Source organism: Pterocles gutturalis, unplaced genomic scaffold (genome assembly GCF_000699245.1).
Source record: "Pterocles gutturalis isolate BGI_N339 unplaced genomic scaffold, ASM69924v1 scaffold197, whole genome shotgun sequence".
In the NCBI taxonomy this organism is placed as follows: Eukaryota; Metazoa; Chordata; class Aves; order Pterocliformes; family Pteroclidae; genus Pterocles; species Pterocles gutturalis.
Window position 1 is genome coordinate 14,205 of NW_010112301.1, and position 23,184 is coordinate 37,388.

The window sequence follows — 23,184 nt, forward strand, 5'->3', positions numbered from 1 at the left end:
CAGAGCCTTGGCCTGAAAATGCTGCATTGTATCAGCAACTGAAGGGTGGGTACACTGTTTTTTGCAATTAATAACTACTTTATTTTTAGAAAACACATTAAATATGCACTAAGATAATTAACTGCAAGGAAGCACAGAAACTGTTAAAAGAGTCCTTTGTGCTGTTTGTCTGGTCAGAGGTTTTAGCTACGCTTGCATCTGCCAATATAAACCAACTATTCGTGGCCTATAAGGTCCTTGGTTTATTATTGACTCATTATATTGGCTGCTGTAGGCAGTGTAAAATGATGTGGTTGCAGGCATGGTTGGCAGATTTACTGCACCAATAGCTGAGGCAGCAGATTTTTGAAGTCTTGTGGTAAAGTGGGCTCTCAGTAAAAAGGAACTGTTAAAATGTATAGGCTAGGATGGTTCAGGCTCCCTTTAGCAGCTCTTCATATATCATCAGATCACATTATGTCCCCCATTTGGGGCTCAGCAGCCTGCTACAGTTGTCAGAAGACTGCAAAGTAATGAAGACTAATAGGTAGCAGCCCTAGTCTTCTAAGCATGGAATTTTTATTGCAGTGAACTTGTCATCTTTCTTTTGTGTGACAGACCTAGACATAGTGTGCAATATTAACTGCAAGCTGCTTTCATAGGTTTCTGAATGCTTTTACTTTTTAGCCAGAGGAGTTATGAAGATGCGGTTTTATTTAACTTTGATTAGAAGAAGAGTAATTGGCATAAAACTCAAGCATTTGGTTTTTAGTTGTGAGCATTTTTTTTATTGTACGTTGTTGGTAATGTATGATAAAGGCAATTGCATTTGCAGGAGAAATATTCCTGGTATTCTTTCTTTTTCTCTTTTCTTTTTTTAATATTCATATCACAGGTTTTCTAGTCCAGCTGCATAATAATTATATATGTGCTCCTTGTTTTATGCATAAGAAATGCAACCCAGAATGGCTTACAGTTACAGGTCAGTAGCTAAATGGGCACTATTTTTTGTAATTGTGGTTTTTGTTTTTTTCAACAGAAGAACAAATTTTGCTTTCTGATAATGCATCTTCCCTTGCTGTTCAGGTAAAACATAATATTTTCTAAACTAAATATGCTAATTCCATTTTACATTTTGAATTATTATGTAGCTAAATTAACTGTATTTAGATAAATGAATAATTTAAGAATTATTTCTGTCAAAATCAATGACTTATTTCCTGTATCTGATGTGCTTTACATTGTCACTGAAGTGCCATAGCCTAGAGGACATGAGTGTTTTGAGAGTCCTATGTAGAGTGCTACTGCTTGTACTCATATTTATGTTGGTCTGTGTTTGTACAGTATGGGGTTGTCTACCTACTCTGGGAACTGTGCATGGTTCCCATCTTTTGTCACTTTGTATGTTAGTTCCTTTTATAACATCTTGCATGATGCTTGCTGGTTATTTCATTCTCAAAGCTAATACTGACACAAACTTGAGGCATATTTGCTTCATGCCGTAGGCATCAAATCTCTGTGTGTCTCTCATAGGTTTTCTCAATTTCATCATGTATACAGAGTTGAGATGCAATGTGGTTTTAAAAATAGTCCATATAATTGACAAGCTTGCATCTCTAATTGACTTAAAAGCACCTCTGTGGCTGTGAAGTCTGCGTAAACTCCATTAACCTGCTAGGTTCAGTAACCCCAAATCTCGAGGGGATGTTTTCCCCATTAGTAGAGAGGGCCTGGCTGTCAGAAGTGGTGGTGAGCAGCACGTCTATAAGGTTCCTGTGCTTCAAAGCAACTTTGCTGCTGCTTTGCGTAGTAGGGAGTTGCACTGTTCCCCTGCTTCTTGCTTTTTGTGTGTGGTCTAGCTCAGAGCAGCTAGAGCAAGCAGTCTTTTGAGGTCTATCCAAAAAGGTCACATCTCATTCAGCCAAAGTGGGACACTTAAAGACGGTAACGGACATTACCAGTAAAAAGGCTAGGATCATTTGATCATGGTTAACTACTTCCAGGATCTCTTAACTTTTTTCTGTCCAATATGGCCATCTAGGAAATACCTCTAAGAGTAAATTCTATCACAGCAAGGAGGTACCTTTATTCATTGCTGGAAAGATGAATCGTCTTTGATACACCAAATAAATGGGGCAGTATTTATTTGTTTGGGCAATGTGTTTTATATCGTGCCTCACAGTAATGCAAATAAGGGTTCTTGTTGCTCACTTGATCTCAGTGTTCCTTTTTACTCCAGCTTTTTACTTTATTTTTTGTGGTTCTCATGGATTTTCTTACCATCTAACAATACATGTAGGTATGGCTTGTATTTAAAACACAAAAAAAAGCAACAACAATGTAACCCTAAAATTTCCTTTTCTAATGCATCATTTTGCTTTATGTTTCCACTCCATTGTTATCCTACACATGTCATTTAGATGATAAATTAACTATAATATATTAAAAATCCTTGCTTTTCTTCAATATTCTCTAGCTGGACAGCTGATAGTAACTATGACTATAAATATGGCTCTGTCAGATATCTGATCTTAAACTTTATAGAACAATTTTGTATTGGGGAATCAGATCTATTTTGAAGAATCTGTGTAACATGGTTGTGGCTGCGAAAGAGTAGCTATCCTTGGTGTCTTTGGTCCATTTTGAAATGACACTAGGATCTGTAGTTATGTATCACCAGCTTAGTGATCAGAAAGCTTTAAATATATTGGTGTGTTTTGTGTAAGGAAATTGCTGAGTTCCTCTGTTTCACAGTTTACTTTTTATTTTGATGAGAGCCTGTGTATCTTTTTACTGGATATCTTTTTGCTTTTTTTTATTGCTTGAAGCAGGTTCTTTTCCTGAGGAAGAAATGGGAATGGGGGATAGGAGGAGAAACAGGAGCTGGTACCTGGGACTTTTTTCCCACCACTAGCATTCCATTTTCCCCTGTTACTGATTTGGGGCACATGAATATCACCAGAGCAGATACATGTCTTGTTCATGGCTTGTTGAACTTCCATGTGGTGAAAACATATCAGAATTTTGAGTCTCTCTGATCAAAAGAGCACGTAGTCAGTCGCCATTAAATCTTTAAGGAACATGGTTCATAACTAAATGTGCTGCAACTGATCTTTCAGGTCTTTCTTAAAATCTCCTTAGAGCACCTCTTCATAAGGCTGCTCTAGGATAGCTCTCAGAGGATATATATGCAGATAGCAACATATAAAATAATGAAATCCAGTGCCATAGTAAGTAATTACATTAAAAGTTGACTGTTTTAAAATTGACAACCCTGCAATACAGATGACATTTCACGTACCTCTTATCAACAGAGCAGACCAAGCAGACAGCAGGGCAAGTTACTCTCAGTGTAGGCGCAACAGACTGTTACGGGCATATTTTTTTAAAATTAATGAGTAGTGAGGGCTGCAGATTGAACATAGGAAGTTGGTTGAGTCTTGCTGTTTTAGTAATGATTGGACTTAACGACTTCTCATTGTGCAATGAAATCTGGACTCCTGACAAGAGACAGGAGAACAGAGTCTTCTGGGAATTGCTAAGTGACTGTGGTGGTGCCTTCAATAGTTAAAACCCAACCAAACCAACCAACAGAAAAATCCCTCTCATCTTGTGGAACCTCTATGCTGCTTCTGGTAGGGTTTTTTGTTGTTGTTTGTTTTTTAATTCCTCTTCTGACCATTGTTGTTCTTGGAAACAGACTAAATCAACAATTCCTTTGTCTTTTACTAGATTCAGATTCTTTATATTTGCTGAAAATGCAACATAGCTTCAAATGAGCTAGTGCATTATCCCTGGAACGTCTTGATGTTTACACTCCTTGTTTGTTAACTCAAAGTAGTGTATTATACAGTCCCGCTGAAACTGAAACCCATTTGATCTTAGGTTGAAGAATTTTGATATTGAATGACATTTTATTTTCACTGCAAAGGAATTAAAATCAAGGGAAAATACTAATCAGTAATGATTATCCGGCTACAGGAAAGAGAACATTGTACGTATAATGAAGGCTGTGTTCTTATTGTGAGATATTCAGCCCTGTTCCTGTTAATGTAAACACGTACACCTCCTGGGTAACACGACTCATGGTTAAAACCATTCTCTGCTCATTTATTGTACAGCTTCCATTATACAGAATCAGTCTTATCATGGTAAAAAAAGCCACCAAAAACCAGAAGCAAATACACAACTGTATTTCAATGACAAAACAACTCCACAACTTCAAGGAGGGAAAAATGGAGTTTTAAGTGGATTAAAACTGTATTACCACAGGAGAGTATATTTCAGTCTGAAGCAGAGAGCCTGTCCAGGCCCCGTCTCCCTTTTGACGCCCAGTGCAGGTAAAGCCCTTTTGTTCAGTGCCTGGGTGGAAGGGCTGTGGCTGAGTAGGAGGGAGGGGGTTAATACAGCTGCGCTGTGCCAGGCCTCTTGCTTCAAATGGCAGCGCTGAGCATCTCTGTGCACTGTTCCGACTTGTAGGGAGGAGGAATGTGGATGTTGAGACTGCCTCTGTTATTACAGGTTCTTCTGAAATCTTTATGCAGGTAGTTTCAGAGTCTTGCTTAAAAGGCTGTCTAAAGTGTTCAGGATTGTGGAAATTCTCATAGCTGTCTTGAGGTTATAGAGCCTGCAGCTCATTATGTGAAGATATGTATTAATTGCTTGTGCAATTGATGTCCTTGTAAATGGTCTTAACATATTCCAGGAAAGTGCATTTAGAATTGTCTGTTCTTAGTCCTGAATGACAGAAGGATGTTTGGGCAATTTAAAATTGTGTTACAGGGACCAACTGCTTATTTACTTCAACAAGTAATCAAATAAATGTGTAAATCACACATGATTAATTGCTCGTGACAGATTTTTTTTTTTTTGTAGGGGCGTGTATGAATTGTGGTTTGGTTTTTCTGTAGACAAAACGTTAGCAGAAATTTGAACTTGTTGCTGAGGCTTGAACAAAGGCTTAGTACTGAAATGAAAATCTGACAATATCTTCTTTTTTAAAGAGAATAAAAGCTGGAATTCCTCTTGATGAGAAATGCAGTATCAACATAATCAATCTAGCAGCATTGCATTGTAGCTGAAAACACGCTTAAATCCCAAGCCATACAGGTACTGTTTGTGAGTGAAACATCTTTCATATAGTTCTAAGATGAAATTACCCCTGAATGAATAGCATCTTCATTTATCTTCAAAACCTCTGTGCTACCAGTGAATCTACTCTTTCCGTATTCTACAACAAGAATTACATTATACCATTAGAGCAGTGTTGTGCTGCAGTGTAAAATAGATTGTTTTGGAGAATGAACGTGGCTTTGCTATAAATTACATTCACAGGTACAAAGGAATTTGTTATTTTGTTTAAAATAGTCACAAATATAATTAAGCTCTTAATTTATGTTAAAATACAAATGTGGTCATTACCATAACTGGATTAGGAATTTAATCTGTCACTCAAAGAATGATACTGAACAGTTTTCATTTATAACCTTAGACACACTATTTCAGTTACAGGGTCTGCAGCTGTTTGATATGAAAACTGAATTATTCTGTAGATTTTTTCATGGTTTTTAATTTTAAAATGTGTTCCTGCAATAAAGTAGACAATAACTCTTTAGTTTTCATCACATATTGTCCTTTGTATGCTCATGAAATAATGTAAAAATGAAAACAGAAAGCGCCTTTCACTCTTTCTTCATGACAGCATTGTACGAGTGCTTTTAGAAGTGCTGCTGAATAAGAGATGGCTTGGAATGGCTTGTTCTTTATTAAAAACTAATCATGAATGTGTCTTCTTCAAATGAAGCCTGGAGTGTGCCATCTGAAAATAGTATTCCTCATGTGGGGATGTAAGTTGTGAACTATTTGAGTCTTGGCATAAGTAATTTCATTCTTGCCTCTGATCCCAGAAACTGAAATCTGGATATGATTTACATCAAGTTGTAACTCATTTTTAATGAGTATATGTGTTTGCTCATATGTATTCTGAGAGGGGACTGGAGGGGAAGAGGAGAGCATTGTCATGGAGCTCTGACAGAGTGATTCGCTGCCTGATGTGTGTTATGTTTCCAACTGATGGTGTCCAAACAGCCCTTCCTTAGCTGGGGAGGACAAAGAGGAAGGGAGAATGAGAGTAAAAATGGCACTTAAAACAATTAACTGCAGGAATAAATACAAAACTCCCCTGTCTGTTCTCATATTCTTTCCCATTGTATTTCATGCACATTCATTTTCCATCCTTGTCATCACAGGAAGACGCAATGGCATCATTTTCTTGTATTGTTTTGAGGGCGGCAACAGCAGTGGAGATGAGAATGTCAGTTGTGTGAGGAGGGAGAGGGTGGGCTGAGTTGCCCCATGGCTGGCTATGGTTTCTGGGCTCGGGGCTTTTGAACTGTGCTAAAGCAGCACAAAGGTGACTGATTATTTTTTTTTAGATAATTGCAATCCAACATACTACCTACATTTTGAATTTGAAATTGGGCAGGCTATAAGAAAACAACACAAGCCTTAAGTTGATTGTGTTCTTTAAGCAATGCTGTTGTTATAAATGTACTCGGTAATTCTGGCAGGGGGTGTCACCTGCCATGATTAAAATGAATGATAGGCATAAGATTGTTGATTAATTTTGTAACAAGTGTCACCTCAAAGCTTCCTATCAGCCCTTTTTTACATAGTTCCTCATACTTTGTTCTCTCGCAGGAAAAATATGACCTGTCTTGTTCTGTTCTGACTTTGCAAACAGAGTGGCTCTTGCTGCTCTCTGGGAAGAGAAGGCAGTGCAATGCAAATCGTAGTCCTGTGTGGATCCACGTGCAGTAGCACATGAAAGGCACCAAGAGGCTTCTCCATGTTGTTTCTTCAATTTGTTGTCCTCACTCTCACAACTCATCTATAACAGTAAATATCGGGAGGTCAGGGAAGGCCAGACATAATTCATCTGGTGGCACCTTTTTTCCTCCCTCTTCTCTGTTTCTACTTATGGACTTGCAGCAACTCTCCACCTCCCTGTCTACAGCAAAGTCTCCCCTTAAAAAGGTGCACAGAGGCAGTAGCAACTTTGTAGCCTCGGTGCTTTCAGTCTGGAAGAAGAGAGGTAGCATTACTAAAAATATGTTGTTCACATTTCTCGATTCCCTTCCCGGTTCCGTGCCGGCAGAGTAGGTGGTGCTAGAGGTAGAGGGGCTAGAAGAGCATGAGAGGGGAGACTGTTAGCCTGCAGGGAAGAGAGGTAGAGAGCCTGCATGGGAGAGAAGCTGACAGACCCTATTAAGCACAATCTTTCATTTGTTAATACCTTTATCTGTTTCTCACATAAACCTCATTGAAAGGCCAGACTTTGTTCCAGAAATAACTTAGAGAAAAGTGTTTGTAGCAGACATTACATTGAACATAAGTTACTAAACTGGACAGATTTCCAGGAGTCTGCTTTAGTCATTAACCAGTGCTGATACTGCACAACAAATTGGGCCCCTGTTTTTAAAATTACAGAAATGCAAATAACCAGTGGAACATATGGATAAAGGAGGCACTCCTGCTGATGCCAGGGGAATAAACTTAGTTTTTCCCAATCTGAGATTTCATTACCCTTGTTTTATGCTGCATTAACTAGTATGAGCCATGAACTTACTCCTTTTAAAAGCCTGAGTGTTTTGGTTTGACATCCTTCAGTTGTAGTGAATTCTGTATATTTATGCTTGCATAAAGTTTCCTTTATTTGTGTAAAGTCTATTGGGCAGTCATGTCATGATCTATTGTAACATGGGCAAGAGGAAATAAGAATGTGAATCCCTCCTCTTTATGAATAGATCCAAATAGTTAACTCTTTGGATAGGTGTTAAGGATAAAAAAATGTTTATCATTTCCAAAAAAACTCCTTTCTGTGCTTAGAGTTTGTTTGGAAGAGTTGTTTTTAAAGTATCAATAAACATTCTCAGTGAACATCTTTACAATTACTTTGGACCGGAAAACTTTAGATGAAGTAACGTGTATCAGTTTTACTGCAGACATGAGAGCTATTTTTTTCTTTTTTTCCTGTTCTGAAGAACTGCAGCTGCTGTAGTGTTATTGCATGAGAATCCTAGGTGCTGGAGGAGATCCAGGTTGTGGCCTACAATAGTCACTCTGTTCGTTCTGTGCTAGTATATTTTTTTCTTTCCAGAGGAGAAGAGAGCAGGAAATTTAATGCTGTTCTTTGGTATTAAAAGCATCTTTGCAAGGTATGACAGGCCGTGCCCGGTTAAGTGTCTTGTTTCTAGTTCCACTGTTACTGTCTTGCTTACCATTTTCCGGTGAATTTTCACAAGGGCTTGATTAACTGTCTTATGTGTCTCTTGGAATTAAATTGGCCCCTTTCAGTCCCTTTTTAAGTTGGCCAGCCAAATTTATGATGTTAACAATAATCTCTGATGTACTAGAATAAGACTAGGCCCTTGATCTTTCAGACTGGTCAGCTTTTGATGCCGTGTCTTTGAAGGAGTGTTGATATCTTCATAAATCTCAGCAGAACTGCACTGGGGTGGTTTCAGCCTTCAGTCTCTTGCCCTTCACTCCAAAAGCACTCAAGAGGAGCTGAGCTCACTCCCATTTGCTGATGGTTACTCTCACAAGAAAAGCAAGGGTTTACTTGCCTGCTCAGATTATGTATGTGAGGTACCAAAAGGGAAATGAGATGCTCTGAGATAGAATAATCAGTGTTCCACTGCATCTTTTATCAGAGTTGGAAGCCATGGTGATCTGATACCATCTGCATGACAAACGTGCTGGTTCTTGACATTCTCCATGAGTGGTCAAAAAGGGAACAAATCCTCCCTTGATCACTGAACTAAAGTGTTAAATGAGATAAAGACTCTCAAAAATTGCTGCTTTGTCCTATATTCTTTCTCTCTGTAATATTTCTTTGATCTGTGCTAATTTCAACTATTGTGGTAGTGGTTCATGCCACTTACTGTCTAACGTCAGTTATTGTCTAAAATCTAATTTATCTAGTTGAATGCATCAGAAAAAAAAATTGAGGTTTTCTGGCAGTGGGTATTTATAAGAATGCATTGGTCACGATACTTGTCCATCTCTTTTCTAAAATAAACCATAATTTCCATAAATATGAAATGCATTCACTGTGCTCGAAAAGTAAAATCACCTGTGTTGTTACTACTAATAATTTCCAGTGCCTGTCAGTTACATCAATGAAAGAATCTAAGTACTCTTCATAGCAATGTAAATTGTAAGGCTTATTTCTTAGGCTGAGCCCTCATAGTTTGAGATAGCACTCTCTCCTCTTACTAACTGACATGTATTTTTTAGTCAAGTTGAAGGCTATCCAGTGGACCATTAGTTTAAGCTAAATCAAGAAATGGATACTGGCCTACTTCTCTAGGTAGTGATTAGTTCATCAGTGTGGATCTAATAAGGATTAAACTTCTCTCATGTTGTGGAGCTTTCCTTCATTTTCCTGCAAAATAATATATAAGGAGCATTTAAAATGGAATAGGTCATGCTTTGGATACAAGTTACAGCTCAGCATATTGGTCTTTTACTTCCTTGGGCTTCTACCTTTTTAAAGATGTAATAGCAGTTTTTAATTTTTTAAAATATTATTTTTAGGTTTATTGTGTGGCGTTTAAGAATTTTGTCATCAACTCTTTCACTATTCTGTTTTCTCATGTTTTTGTATTTCATGACTATTTCACCACTCATCTTAAAGCCGATCCTAAATATGGACAAAGATTGAAGTGGTATAGGTGTTGGCATGATGTTGAAGGGGTTTGCTGGAACAGGCCTTGTAAGGCTGCTGGAGAGGCAGCTCCAGTGGCCAGTGTTTCTAAACCTCGTAGGAGGACCACTGGGGTGAACGCAGAACCAGATGGATCTGCCCTATTTTAATCCTGAATCTCTCTTTGGTTTCTCAAGCTCAGTTGTGGTCTCCCATCTACAAAATGTTCATCAGATCTGGAGACGACTATTCCAACCAGGTTTTTGGTTTGGTGTGTACTTTAGGGTCTTTATTTTTTTTATTTTTTAACCTCAGTGAGGGTAGACTTGACTTCTAAGCTTGGTAGAATCTGTGCCTTATTACGCAGAGTAGAGAGCATTTTTATTTAGTTAATATTTGCTCCCACATAAGAACTCAGTTCTAGTTCAACCTCCTCTCTCCTCTTTTATTTATGAAGTGCAAAAAGGCACACAGACCCAGCGTGGTTGCACTTCCGAGATGGCAAAATGGCAACATGTTCTCAATCCCATTTGCACTAGGCCAGAGGCTAAGGTAGAATTTCCCTGCCAAATGTAATGTAGTTTGATATTCCTTGGTCTGCAGATGTCTATTGAGGAGAAGGGGAGACAGAAAGGTGAGAATCAGATTTTTTATGGAAAAGTGGCTGAACTCTTTACATTGAAAAGATTTTATTTATTTATAGTTCAGCCTCTGCTGAGGACTGTTTTTCACTGTCACAAACTGTGGTTTTGGTAGAAACCTTGTATTATGTAGGAGTCAATGTACAATACGATGTACAGTAGGTGCCAGTGGGTCTTGGTTTTGACATGCTGATGTGAAAAAGTAAAAATAGTTCTCTGATTTACCTCCTTTTGCTTAAATGTGTCTCTGCACTTGCAAGCTCCTGAGTTATTCATGCGTTGCCCTAACTCCAGTGCAGTTCAGACTTTTTTTCTTCTGAACTTGCAGTGAGAATAGTACATGGCAGTTACAAAATTAATCTCTAGCTTAATGCAGAATTGCAGAGTTAATTTAGTGCCTTACTGTGAAAGAAATTCATTTGGTAAGCCTAGACCAAATGAAACGTCACATATTTTTGAGATGAAATTCAACAGCTAAGGATTAAGTAGTATGGTAGAAGTTCACTCCTTCCACCCAAAGATGAAGTTCTTTGGAGCTGTTGTTTGATGCCATCTGTTCCGCTGCAGCACGGTACTGTTGAGATGATGTTGTTAGCTACTGGTAGAGCTTTCAGAAGAACGAAGTCCGTGTACCAGTTGAGTCTGTGTTTTTCGTGGGTTAGATTGTGTCCAGCAATGCAATAGGACCATGTATTTAATCCCTATTAAAGTCTCTGCATTCTTGTCTCTTAACTATTTCCAAAGAAGTTGCGTATGAAGCCCCAATTTGGGCAGAAGACATGATGCATGTAACAGTACCTGGAACAGCCTGGATATTGCTAGGTCCTGCAGAGCCAGCAGGCAAAGGAAGAGTTTTAGGACCGAGACACACCAATGCCTTAAATTCCTGTTTAAGAATTAGTCCTTTGGGTATTCTTACTGTTTGCATGGAGTTTGGGATGCTAAGACAGGAAGAGTGTCAATTTTTGATGGACTCTGGTGGATGCACAGTCTTAGAAAGTGGGGTGGTATCAAATGCAGTCAGTGCCTTGTATTTTCTTTGGGTGATAGTTGCACCCTTAAGCAGTAATAGAGGTTCTAATTGGGGTGAAGAGGCCAGTTTATTGCTAAATAGTGCAGGACCTGCAGTATTTGGCTTATGTTGACCATGACTAGTACCCTCTCTTTATGTATCTGTTTATCTATCTCTCTGTCTGCATGTTTATGTATAGTAATTGGCTCCCAAGCAGTGCTTTAAGTTCGAGTTAGGCTGGGGAAATAAAAAGATACGGAAACCCACGTTTCAGCTGGCTTTTGCAGAGCCTCCACCATTCTGAGGTGGCCTCTTGTCAGCCGTATTCAATGTCTTGTGTAGCAACTTGTGACTGTAGTTCCTCACTTTAAATTGAGATTTGGATTTGAGTTAGGTCATCTAAACCTGCAAGAGCCAAATGTTATAAAGGACTGTGCAATTCTTGTGTTTGGTTGGGAAAGGACCAAAGCTTTTGGCTTTTTCTCCCTGGATTGGGTTAGGGTTTGGGAATAAAGGACTTGAAGAGCGCAGGGAGACGAGAGGGGTTGTTGAGGTTGGTTTTGTTTACTTGATGGATACTACAGAAGCTGTAAAGTTAGGAACAGGGCTGATGCCAGTGTTAGTTCATGCTTTATGGTCTCATTTAGTGCAGAGGTGTGCAATCTCAAGGATAAGGTTTAGGTTACTTTGATGTCTGTGATGTCTGAGCATCTAAAGCTGTGAGAGTGCAGTTTACTGCCAAATCTTTCAACCTAAAGAGCTAGAAGGAGGCTCATGTTACAGCAGCATTTTTCTTCATGGTGGCAGCCTTCTTGGTGTAGACTTTTTTCACCTTAAGCCACTGTGGATAAATAGGTGTAATTCTGGCATCTGGAATTGTGACCTGTTTAATTGCAAAAACAAAATGAGTGATAGGACTTAGCTGAGTTGAGAGAGACTCTAGAGATCAAGAGGTTCATTATTTGCCATGTTCTGTCCAAATTGCAAGTATTTTTCTTGGTATCTTGGTATTCAACAGAAACATACTGAGGATTTTGTAGTGATGGCAGGTGGAGACAAAAATCGCTATCCTACTGCAAATGCTTTGAATCTAAGGTTACAGATAGAAAGATATGGGAAGTCGATCACTTATGCTCTCCATGATTCACAAGCACATCCTCCCAAAGTAGACTTGTACTCTGACAGTATCATAGAGTGAAACTTCTGGCAGCTAATGTAAATATGATGTGGAAAGGGGCTGTATGCGTTTGCCATGTTACAAAACATGAACTTGGTCAGCCAGCTTTAGCCAGAAGAAGTACTATGATTTTTAGGAGGGGCAAAATCACTTTATCTTGTACAGCCACAGCACTAGTTATGTCTGTCAGATAATGCTTCTTTGCTCATCTTGAAAAAGAGGTAAAAATAGATGAAGTTTCATTAGAAGAATTCCAGTAAATGACTGGATGATAAATAGTTGTCCAACAGAGTTTAAAAAACCTTCTTTTTCTTTTACCTACCCCTCTTTCTGCCTAAAAGCAGGATGCAGGGCGCTATACTTTATAAGTGTGTGCTAGGAACTAGCTAAAATGTAGTCAAATGTATTGAGAAGAACACATTTGTTTGTCACTGGTGTATTAATGCTTTTTAAATGTGACTCTTTGTTTCCAGGCCTTTTTGCAAATGTGCAATCTGCCAATCCGGGTGGTTTGCAGGGCAAATGCCGAGTACATGTCCCCATCTGGTAAGTGTGGCCTTCATTTAGATTACTACGTTTACCTCCATTTTGATACCATGGCAACTGCACCTTGTCTGGCTGATAACAGTTGGTCAGTGCTGCTGTGTGTGGGTTGCCTTCCCCCCTCCTCTCCAGTGCAGTTTCTCCTCTGCAAACAATTAAAACAGTCAAATGCAAAGTAACATTGGCACAACGTGTAACTGTGCCCGTGAATGCAGCAGCTATATAAAGCGTTCAGACAGTTCAAATGCCTGGTGTGAATGTTCTCTAAAATGCCTGAGAGCGGTTGTATCCTGAAGCAGAAAGACATACGTTTCCAAAAGTAGCTTTATTCTGCATCCAGGGAATATTCCAGTGAATGCTGTTATATTTTCCCATTGCTGCGGTGAGACAACACTGGAGAAAGATTGTCTTTTGTTACCCTGTCTGGGAGGTGATTGCCAGGATGTTGATATAGGAGAAGACTGAAGGGTGCATTGTCACTGTTAAGGGTGACAGGTGATTTTGAATCTTCCTCTGATCCACGAGACTGTCTGGGAAAAAATCCAAACCCGCCAACAATAAATTATTAGAACGGTACAGAACCTACCCTTTGCTAGAGATAACTGGCTGCCTAAAAACGTCCAGAGGCCAGCTTCAGAAGGTTGCCTAAAAATCAGAGAGAATTGCTGAATGCAGGGCGCAAAAGTCTGGCAGTCCTTGCACTCTGCCCCAGATTTTTTGTTGTGTGAGGAGGTACTGACTTATCAGTTACCTGTCTCTGGCTGATGACTGCCTCATGGAAGCGCCTGTCAGTATATGTCTACCAGCGGTGTGGGTTCTTCTGCTGCTACTGATATTTTGGTCAAAGCAGTGGAATTTTGCTATTAAAAAAAAAAAACCCAGTTGCTTTGCAGCAGTGAAAAAAACAGCAAAATCTGGAGATATATAAATTATTTGTTAGTAAATAAAGGTAGCTTTGAAATGCTGAATCCATGCACAGAGGAGTGTCTTGCATGCGCAGGAATAGGGCTGGTGACAGTTGCATGCTCTCGCTTCTCTGCCACTTGCACCCCACATCCATGCTTGCTGGCATCTGATGTTGTAATTTGGGTCTGAACACTTCCTTAGTCTGCTGAAAACAAGGAGCAAAAGAGGGAGAGTGATACTGCTTCAATTTTAAATGTAGGTAGAAGTACATGTATTTTTTTTGCCGTTATTCCTGGATTCATTATCTTTATTTGCCTGCCCCATTTCCTTGCTTTATATTGGTTCTTTGACGATAATTCAGACAAGGTTTTCATTTGTTCCCTTCTTCCTGCCCACCACCCTCTGTCTCACAGCAGCAGCAGCAGGCAAAGATTTGCATCTCATTGTTTTGGGGGGAAGGTTATTTATCTCATAGTCATAATGGCAAAACCCATTCTGAAGGAGTCAAAAGTATGATACCAAAGGATTGTCTTAGTGTGAAGTACAGTCTGACTGAAACCGCTGAATCCTGCAGCACAGAGGGGTCTGCGTTTCCTTCCGCAACGTGCAGCGTGTGGATGCAGATGAAGCCTTTGTTGGTGTGATGCACTTCATTTATTACCCCTAGGCTGACTGAGCCAGTGAGAAGCGAATCTCATGAAAAAGACCATTAATAAATCTGCATGAACTGTGTTTGAGCTAGGCCAAACGGTGGGTTTTTTGTGTTCTGTGAATGTATTAATAATAACATATTTGGAGTCAGGCAGGTACTGATCTTGCCCGTTGGGCTGTCTGTCAAGAGCAGAGTTTGCCCACAGCAAGAATGGGAAAGTAAAAGGGTGCTGTGCCCCACTGCACTGGGCAGGCTCGTTTACTGCCTTTGGGCTTGAGGATGCTGTCAGTAATACAAAACATCCAGCATTTTTCTCCATTCTGTGGATTCTTTCAATCATGTAAATAATCCTAAAAGATTGAGTCTTAAATATAAGGTTGATGTTTGTCAGTTGGACTTGGATGAAGATTCGTAGGACAAGCAACCCTGAGTAAAACTCAGCTTCACACGTTGATGGCTGGGAAAAGGGGCATAAGGCAACTTCTGTTGTGCTTCATGGCCTGCTGTGTGTAACAGGGTTCCTCTTCTGTCTCTGCCTGCCTTAAAGCTTTGGCTCAGTTCCGCGTCTAAGGAAAGTTGCCAAGCAGAGAAGGTGGTGCGTACAGACTCGGGAGCCCTTCACACCCTGACAGGTTCCACCAGCGACACAGTCGTTTCCCAGTCTCCTTTTGAGGAGTGACCATTTTTAGCCCTGTTCCATACTGGTCCCTCGGGGCTCAGCTTTGCAGACTGAACGTTGAGCCTTACTTGTATTAAGCTTTAACCTCATTTTGCTTCTGTGATGATGTAAAAACTCCTTCCCCGTCCTAGCCCCACAGATGGTGAAGCTGTGGGTCTCATACCAAGAACCTCTTCCTGACTCCAGGACAATGGGAAATTGAAAATGCCAGCTGATGGCTAGGGAGTGAGGACTGGGGCAGCCAGCAGGAGCTGCCTGGCCCAGTTGTTGGAAATCTGAAGTACCAGAGGAGGGAGAGCCAGGACCCTGCCTTGCTGAGTGTGCATTTGGTCTTACTTCGCCCTGCTTGCTCTCCTGGGCACAGTGCCACATCTCCCATCATCCTTTCAGCAGCCCTTTCCCTGCTGGTGGGTTAGAAAGGGAGGGTGGGAACGCGTCAGGTTGTAAAACTAGCCAAGGGCTCTGTCTGCTTCCCTGGGATTTCCCAGCTGTACTTCAGAGGAACACTGAATTAAGTCTTTCCAGCAAAGCAAAATCCATTTTTAAAATACAAGTCAATAGATCTCACCCAATAACTTTGAAATACACAATTGCAAGTATTGCATGTAGAAGAGGTTCAGGAGGAGGAAGATCACGAGGAAGATGTTACTACAAACAGTTGCTGGGTACACTTTGTATGTTGGAGGTTTACCTGTGCTCATTTGAAAAAAAAATAAAAACAACCCACTTCTGTTCAGATGTGCCTGCAATATTTAATTGCTTTGAAAATTGTAAATGATGTTTTACAGGTATAAAAAGCTCTACTAAAATACATTTCTCATTTTACAGGCAAAGTACCATTTATTCATGTGGGAAATCAAGTAGTTTCTGAACTTGGGCCCATAGTCCAGTTTGTAAAAGCCAAGGTAATAGTACATTGTTTTCATCAATTAGTGAATAGCATGTTAATCCTGTTTAGCATTGTGCTGATTTGGTGTGCTCTGCTGGAATGTTACTTAATTTGTTAAAACAGTGTAGAAATCTAGTGCCATTTTAAAAGAAAGATATCCTGGAATAGGAGTTTGTTGAGGTGGAAATGTTTTTCTTTGTCATTTACTCAAATTCTGGAAGTAAATTCTATGCGGGATAGCTGCATAGCAGTGCCAGTTTCTGAGACTGTCTTACTACATGCCCTGTCTGTGGGTCTCAGAGTTCTTAAACCCAGAACTGACTGGTTTAAATCCTGAAGTGTCAGATACTGTTCAAATTTGCCTTTGCTTCTCTCCCACCAACCCTCTCCTATATTTTAAATAGTATTGTCCTTTCACCGAGCAGTTGATAAAGCTGTATCACAGATGTAAATTTGTGTTTACTTCTTGCCAAAGGAAGCCTGTGTGCTCAAGCTGTGTTCATCTATAACTGATAATAGTCTACATTTCTTGTAGATTAGCTATGTTACATTACAAAGGTTTCTTTTTAATTCTAAAGGACACTGTATATAAAAATTGCATATGTAATTTGTTATCGAGCTATGTAAGAGATCCAGATCTGAGCCAAAGCTCATTGACTTCGGAGGTCCTTGGGTCAGGCATTGCTGAATATTCCAATATCCTTTCTTACTTGTGTGTCTTTTTTTTCTTTTCCCCATAAGGGCCATTCTCTCAGTGATGGGTTGGATGAAGTCCAAAAAGCTGAGATGAAAGCCTACATGGAATTAGTCAATAATATGCTCTTGACAGCAGAGGTACAGCAAACCATATAACTCCACACACTTACACAAGTGACTGTAAGCAAGAAAGCTTTAGGATTTTCCCCTATATTGGAAATACTGCTTGTTCTTAAATTAGGTCGCCAACTTTTGAGGTGAAAGGAGGCAGGAGTAACTCAGTACCCTGTGCATTGCTTGCTGAAATATTCTTGTACACGCAAGCCACACGTATGAGTGCCCTGACTGAAGTGTGTCACGTAGCTGTAGAAGTAACCGACTGGAAAATGCCAGTGGTTCCTGGGATCCTGCCCCATCCTGCAGCTGGTCAGGCACCCCACCATCACCTTCCACAGCACGCGTGCTCATGCACCTAGTGGGAGGCTGGGATCCCCTGCCGTGTGCGCCCGTGGCCAGCTAATGTGACGCGGTCCCAGTGTGGGAACAGTGTTGGAAACGCTGGGGAGCTGAGGGCTGGTAACCTGTGTGCTGAGTTGTGGGCAGTGGGGGTGGGCCTTCTGTCTCAGCTTGGTCCTGGCACTGGTGAAGTAAGGACTAGCAACTGGGCTTTTGCCTTCCAGTTTTAATTTATTTTCTGCATTCAGAGGTGTAACAGGAGGAATGAAATGGAAATTTAATCTAATATAGAATAGAAATTTCTACGAGCGAGAAATGATTGTCGCTGTATTCTCCTTTATTAGGAAGTTTCAGTAAGTGTTCTTTCTGTTCCCAGCTCTATCTCCAATGGTGTGATGATGTTACAGTAGAGGAGGTGAGTGGTTCTGCAGCATTTATCTTAATTAAAATTTAATGAGAAAACACTTTTGCTCACAATTGCAAGTCCCTACTCATAAATGAAACATATTGAGGTTTATACCATTAATGATACAGTCTTTTCACTTCAATTTTGCTTGCATATACATTTTAGGGAAGTTGTGTCATTACTGGAGGTAGCTGACTGCAGAATAGATACTGGTTTGTATATATTTCTGAAGTAAAAGTTTTAAATGGTCATGCTGCAAACTATAAATTCTGTGCAAATAATTACAGCATATCACACAACTCCGTTTCTCTTTTACAGTTCTTTTTCTGATAGAAATATTTGAATATTAGCTATTGTGCATGGAGGTATCTGTATTTTCTTATATGATAACACCATGCCTTTCCATTTCTAAACCCAGATTACTCACCCAAGGTATGGCTCTCCTTACCCATGGCCTCTTAACCGCATTTTGTCCTATCAGAAGCAATGGGAGGTAAGGCGAAAGATGAAAGCCATTGGATGGGCTGGAAAGACGCTTGAACAGGTCAGTATGAGAAGTGAAGCGTATTTCTTTACCTTGTTTTATTTTTTCTTTTCTTTTTTTTTTTTTTTTTTAAAAAAAAAAGGCTTTGGAGAGTAACACTTTTGTGAAACAGATGTAGTAAAAATTATATTCTGTACTTAAAACATTATCTGGAGTCAGGTATTTGCCTTCAGCAGCAATAGATCTTAAATTATGTGCAACCTGATGGGGTGGGAAGGAAGGATGTTTCACCAGGAGTGTATGTCTCTGGTGATGTTAGTTTAGGCTGCAGTCCTGAAAATAGGTTGTAAGTTATGGCCACACTTCCTGTATGGCATTAATAGGCATGCTTTGCAGGATTGCGGCTTCCCTTGTCAGAGGTCTTGGGGGGGGACAATTTTTAGGTATAAGTTAGTACCTTTAATTAAGCTAAGTATAAATGTTCTGGGAAGCACTTAATCAGAATCACTTTACATCAAATGTTAGATACAGTAACTCTTAGCTACCTGCCTACTGTGTAGGTCTGACTGACTTTAACACCTTTTGGTGTTCCAACGTTGTATGTTCCTTGTTCTGACCACCAGTGCAAATACAGTAAGGAGGTTATTTTTTGCAATGTTGGTATCTCATGACAATACGGATCTTTTATCTCTTGTGTGTTTTGATAGGTGCTTGAAGACGTAGATCAGTGTTGTCAGGCTCTCTCCCAGAGATTAGGAACACAACCATATTTCTTCAATAAGCAGTAAGTTACTCTTTACTGAAATACTACGTCCAGGAATGTGAGATGCAGATATACATCCACACACACACACATATATATATATATGTATGGAAAACTCCTGTTTTATTTTAAACCTACGTGATTAGTTGAGGAAATACAAATGTGTGACTGGAATATAAGCGAGATAAGTAATTAAAGGTTTTAAAAGGAAAGTTTCTGTAAGTTTCTGTTGTGGTGGGTTTTTTTGGTTTTGTTTTTTTTTTTTTTTTTTTCTGTTTAAGATTTAGTTTTACTCCTGCTTGTTTTCTCTACAGAGTCTACCACAACTTATGTAGACTACAAATGTACACCTTCATACAGCTAGTTTCTTATTAAAAATGACACATTTAAAGCTTTGCCTGTATTTCTTGGGTAACATTCTCTAAGAGGTACAGGGGAATGAATGTACGTCATGCCGGCCTGACCAGGACAGCTTCCCTTGCCCTTGTTAACACCAGGGACAGCTCTGAGCTATGAACTGAATTAGCGTGAGGGTGCTGTGAGTTGTAAGAACTAAAGGAGGAGTTAGCCTCTTATCAACAAAGAATCAGTTGCAAAGTGAAAACTAAGATTCACATTCCCAGGGAAGAAAAAAGGAACAGCTTGGCCTTCATGAGATGTCCTCTGCTTTTACTCGTTTCTCCCAATTGCAAAATGCATTTTTTCTTTATTTTTTTTTCTCTCCCGTAATTCAATATTTTTGAAATGTTATGGATTTAAATAACATCACATTAGGTCTCTTGTCTCCTGTGCATAGACCAGACTAGAAATGCTCAGGTCTGCACTTGAGTTAACTACATTTGGACAGGGAGATGTCTTCAAAAGGCAGCATATGGTCTTGGTTACTTTTCTGCATGTGTCTTTGCCCTTTAATCTTTTCCAAGCTGAGACTAGGTGGGTAGTGTAAATTGAGTGGATACAGAAATACGCATTATAGAAGACAAGTTTGAATTGCATCTTCTCAAAACATTCTTAAACATAGGATCTCTTAAATTTTCTTTTAGTATCTGTGAAGTTTTGTAGCTTGGGGATTTTGTTCTTGCTGTTTGTTAACCAGGCCTTGGTAAAGTTTCAACCTTTAAGCTTTTTAGCTGAAATATTACTAAGAAAGTATGTGTTCTTAGTCCAGTATTTTTCAGGCAGTGACTTCTGGGAGTCTGTAGGAGGTAAATAAGAAAAGTAGCCTGTTGCTGCCAGATTTAAGTTTGTTATACAAGGGTCCACATCTCCACTGGAGAGTTCTTAGTGATCCACAAATAGAAAGGCAAATTTATCAGTTAAAAACCCCTCATGCTGCTTACCTTGAACACTAGTGAAGAAGGACTCTTCAGTTATTAATATATTTGAAAAAAAATTATTTGCACAGGGGCTACTATATACAAAGGTCCAAGGTGACAAATCAGAAGGGTTCTACCTAAATTAAGGTAGGACTGCAAACGTTCAACAGACCACTGTTTCCCAAAATACCTGTTTCCTTCTGTGTAGTCCCCTTTCAAAAAGAGATGTTTCTAGCTTCTGTTACCTTGGAGTTTCTTTTCTTACTGGTTGAATAGTTCCTGACTATTGAAAAGCACAAAAAGAGAATAGGGGATTTATGCTTTCCCCCCGACTCCTCTTTTTCTTTTTTTTTTTTTTTTTGTGAGATAATAGCTGGGTTTTTTTTATATACATCTGGAGAGGAAAAAGAAAAACCCCCAGAAGACTGATAAGCATTTACCCTTGTTACAGGACTAAAGGGCATGATTTGATACTGGATCAGTAACTCTGCCCCTTCTAAAAAGTGTTATTTCCATATTTCCAAGCTACCAAAAGCAAAGAAAGATGCCATACTAAGAAACTAGCAGTCTGCTTATATACTGTCTACACAGTTTTCATACATTTGGCAAGTTCAGTGTTGTCCGATTTCTTCCCAATTCTTAGGTTGTGTGGCTGTCTAAAAGTTATTCAGAACAGCGGGGTTTTTCTTGATCCAAAATACCTGTTCTTTTTTCTGTTTGTTTCAGACCAACTGAATTGGATGCTCTGGTATTTGGACATCTCTTCACAATCCTTACTACTCAACTAATCACTGATGAACTCTCTGAAAAAGTGAAAAACTACAGTAACCTCACAGCCTTTTGTAGGCGAATAGAGCAGCAGTACTTTGAGGGTCATGATAAGGACAGCTCTACGTCTGGTGCAGCCCGATCTGCTAAGAGGTCCTTACTGAGATAAGCACCTTGTTTGGTGCTTGGCGTGGATTGCATTTCAGTTTTGAGTTTTGTTGCTCAGTGGATTTATTCTGAGAATGGAAATGTGTGTTGGCTTTTTGAAGATGCCAAATCATGCTGTAGCAAGAAAAACCTCTAAATGCAGTTTTTGTGTTATAGAATATACTGTGCACATTTAACCTGAAACAACTGCATGGGCACTTCCCTTTTAATAGCCTGTATGCCACTTACTCAAAAGTGACCTTGGAAAAATATTGTATATGGATTAAAAAAAATAAAATACGTAAAAAAGTTTCTCTCTGATATTTCTAAAGGCTTTTCTTACTAAGTTTTATGTCTATGTGATTAACATCTGTGTAGCTAATGAGAGTGGGATCCTGTTGGCAGGACACCTGGAAGATAGTTGTATGGTAAACTAGTTAGAATTATTAAGCTGGAAATGAATGAAAGTACTCATTAGAGATCTTAAGTTTGCCTGCCTCAGCCAAAATTCATTTGGGAACTGGGTGACAAAAATGTCTTGGAGCTGAGCTCCATGGCAGACAAGTGATGTGATTTTATTCAGTTCTTCTTTTATGTCAAAGTAGCTCCTGGCTGGCATTACTTTGTCTTACGTGTGTCCGGCCTCTGCTTTTATTTCTTGTTCACCTTTGGTTTTTGGATTTACATTTTTTTTCTTCCTATGATTTCCCAGTTTTAATCACCAGCTTGTCTTGCTCTTTAATAAATGGATTTGCTACATAAGCGTCTATCTCACCGCTTCCACTTCCAGTATGTTAACGTTGCTTCTGAACTTTGATGTACTTGCTGGGGTGGTTCTCACAGCAAAAGGACCTGGTATGAGCCTGTGGCTGGCACGTCTTGGTCCTCCTGCCTCTCGTATCCTGTGGTACATGTTGGCACAGTAATACAGCAGCAAACAAAGAAGTACCATTGTGGTGCTCCAAAAACCCTGATGATGTGGAACTTTTCAAGGAAGAGTTCCTGTCTGTGTAGTCAAGGACTCAATCTGAGTAGTATTTCTTCAAACACATTAAATGGCACCACTCTGTTTTGTTTTCTCAGTTGCATTTGACACTTTTCCAGAACCCCAGGAATGTGCTGGTGACAAACACAGTCCTTGTGCACTCGGGAAGTCCTGAGCACAAGTGGGAAACAGCTCAGGCTCTTTGACTAGCTGGAACCATTGCGTTTTCTTACTATGAAATACATTATTTTGACTGTGCTCCTTGGTGTCAGAATACTTACTGGCTTGAACTAGTTATGCAGTGGTCATGAGATTTTTGTCTGCCATTTCCTTCTCAAAAAACAGAAGGCTGCTGCATACCTTGGACTCGCTGGGTCTCTCTTGACTCCGTGGCTCATGAATCACTACTGCTTACGCATCCCTACTGCAGGGAACCACTCTTGTCAGCTCAACTGGAAAATGGAGCTGAATCCTTACTGCCTGCTTTTTGATATAGGAGCCCTACTGGAGTCAAATCCACAGAAGTATCTATGAGTAAGGGGGGGTCTTGGCCTTTATTCAAATCAGTCTTACTAGGAGATGAAAACTGCCCTTGTCCTGTATCTCAGTCTTAAAATTTCACACATGTATGTTGAATATCTTTTCAAACTAAACCCCATCAACTCTTGACTGCTTAGTGACAATTTCTGTTACCAAAGCAGTCAGTAGCTGAGAACTCATATTTCTTTTGAACCTGCTTTCCTGCATTAATGCAACGTCTGGAAAAACTGGAAAAGAATTTGTGGTGGGGTTTTTCTTAGTTTGGAGAGAATATTATAATATATACTACTTTAAGAGGAAAAACACTCTAATAGTCTCTACAGGAAGCAGTGCCACAGTGATGGGGACATCCTGTGTGAAAATTGAAGTATCTTAATCCAGAGCAATTAAATTTACCTTTTACCTCCTACTGTTTACACCATTCATGAGTAAAGAT

General features: G+C 39.6%; 1 protein-coding gene across 1 annotated transcript; it reads left to right on the forward strand.

Annotated features, from left to right (window-relative positions):
* Positions 1-21,544, forward strand: MTX2 (metaxin 2). The gene is made up of 9 exons (XM_010073967.1): positions 1-45; positions 1,019-1,065; positions 12,992-13,064; positions 16,127-16,203; positions 16,929-17,021; positions 17,716-17,754; positions 18,164-18,289; positions 18,937-19,013; positions 21,035-21,544. Exons 3-9 carry the CDS (start codon positions 13,004-13,006, stop codon positions 21,243-21,245), a joined length of 684 nt encoding a protein of 227 aa, XP_010072269.1. The 5' UTR covers positions 1-45; positions 1,019-1,065; positions 12,992-13,003; the 3' UTR covers positions 21,246-21,544.
* The last annotated feature ends 1,640 nt before the right edge of the window (positions 21,545-23,184 follow it).

Coding starts and splice junctions, on each gene's coding strand:
- MTX2 (XM_010073967.1), top strand. CDS start 13,004: ATGTGCAATCTGCCAATCCGGGTGGTTTGCAGGGCAAATGCCGAGTAC. Junction 16,204..16,928: donor TCCAGTTTGTAAAAGCCAAG/GTAATAGTACAT, acceptor TTTCCCCATAAG/GGCCATTCTCTCAGTGATGG. Junction 17,022..17,715: donor ATATGCTCTTGACAGCAGAG/GTACAGCAAACC, acceptor TTCTGTTCCCAG/CTCTATCTCCAATGGTGTGA.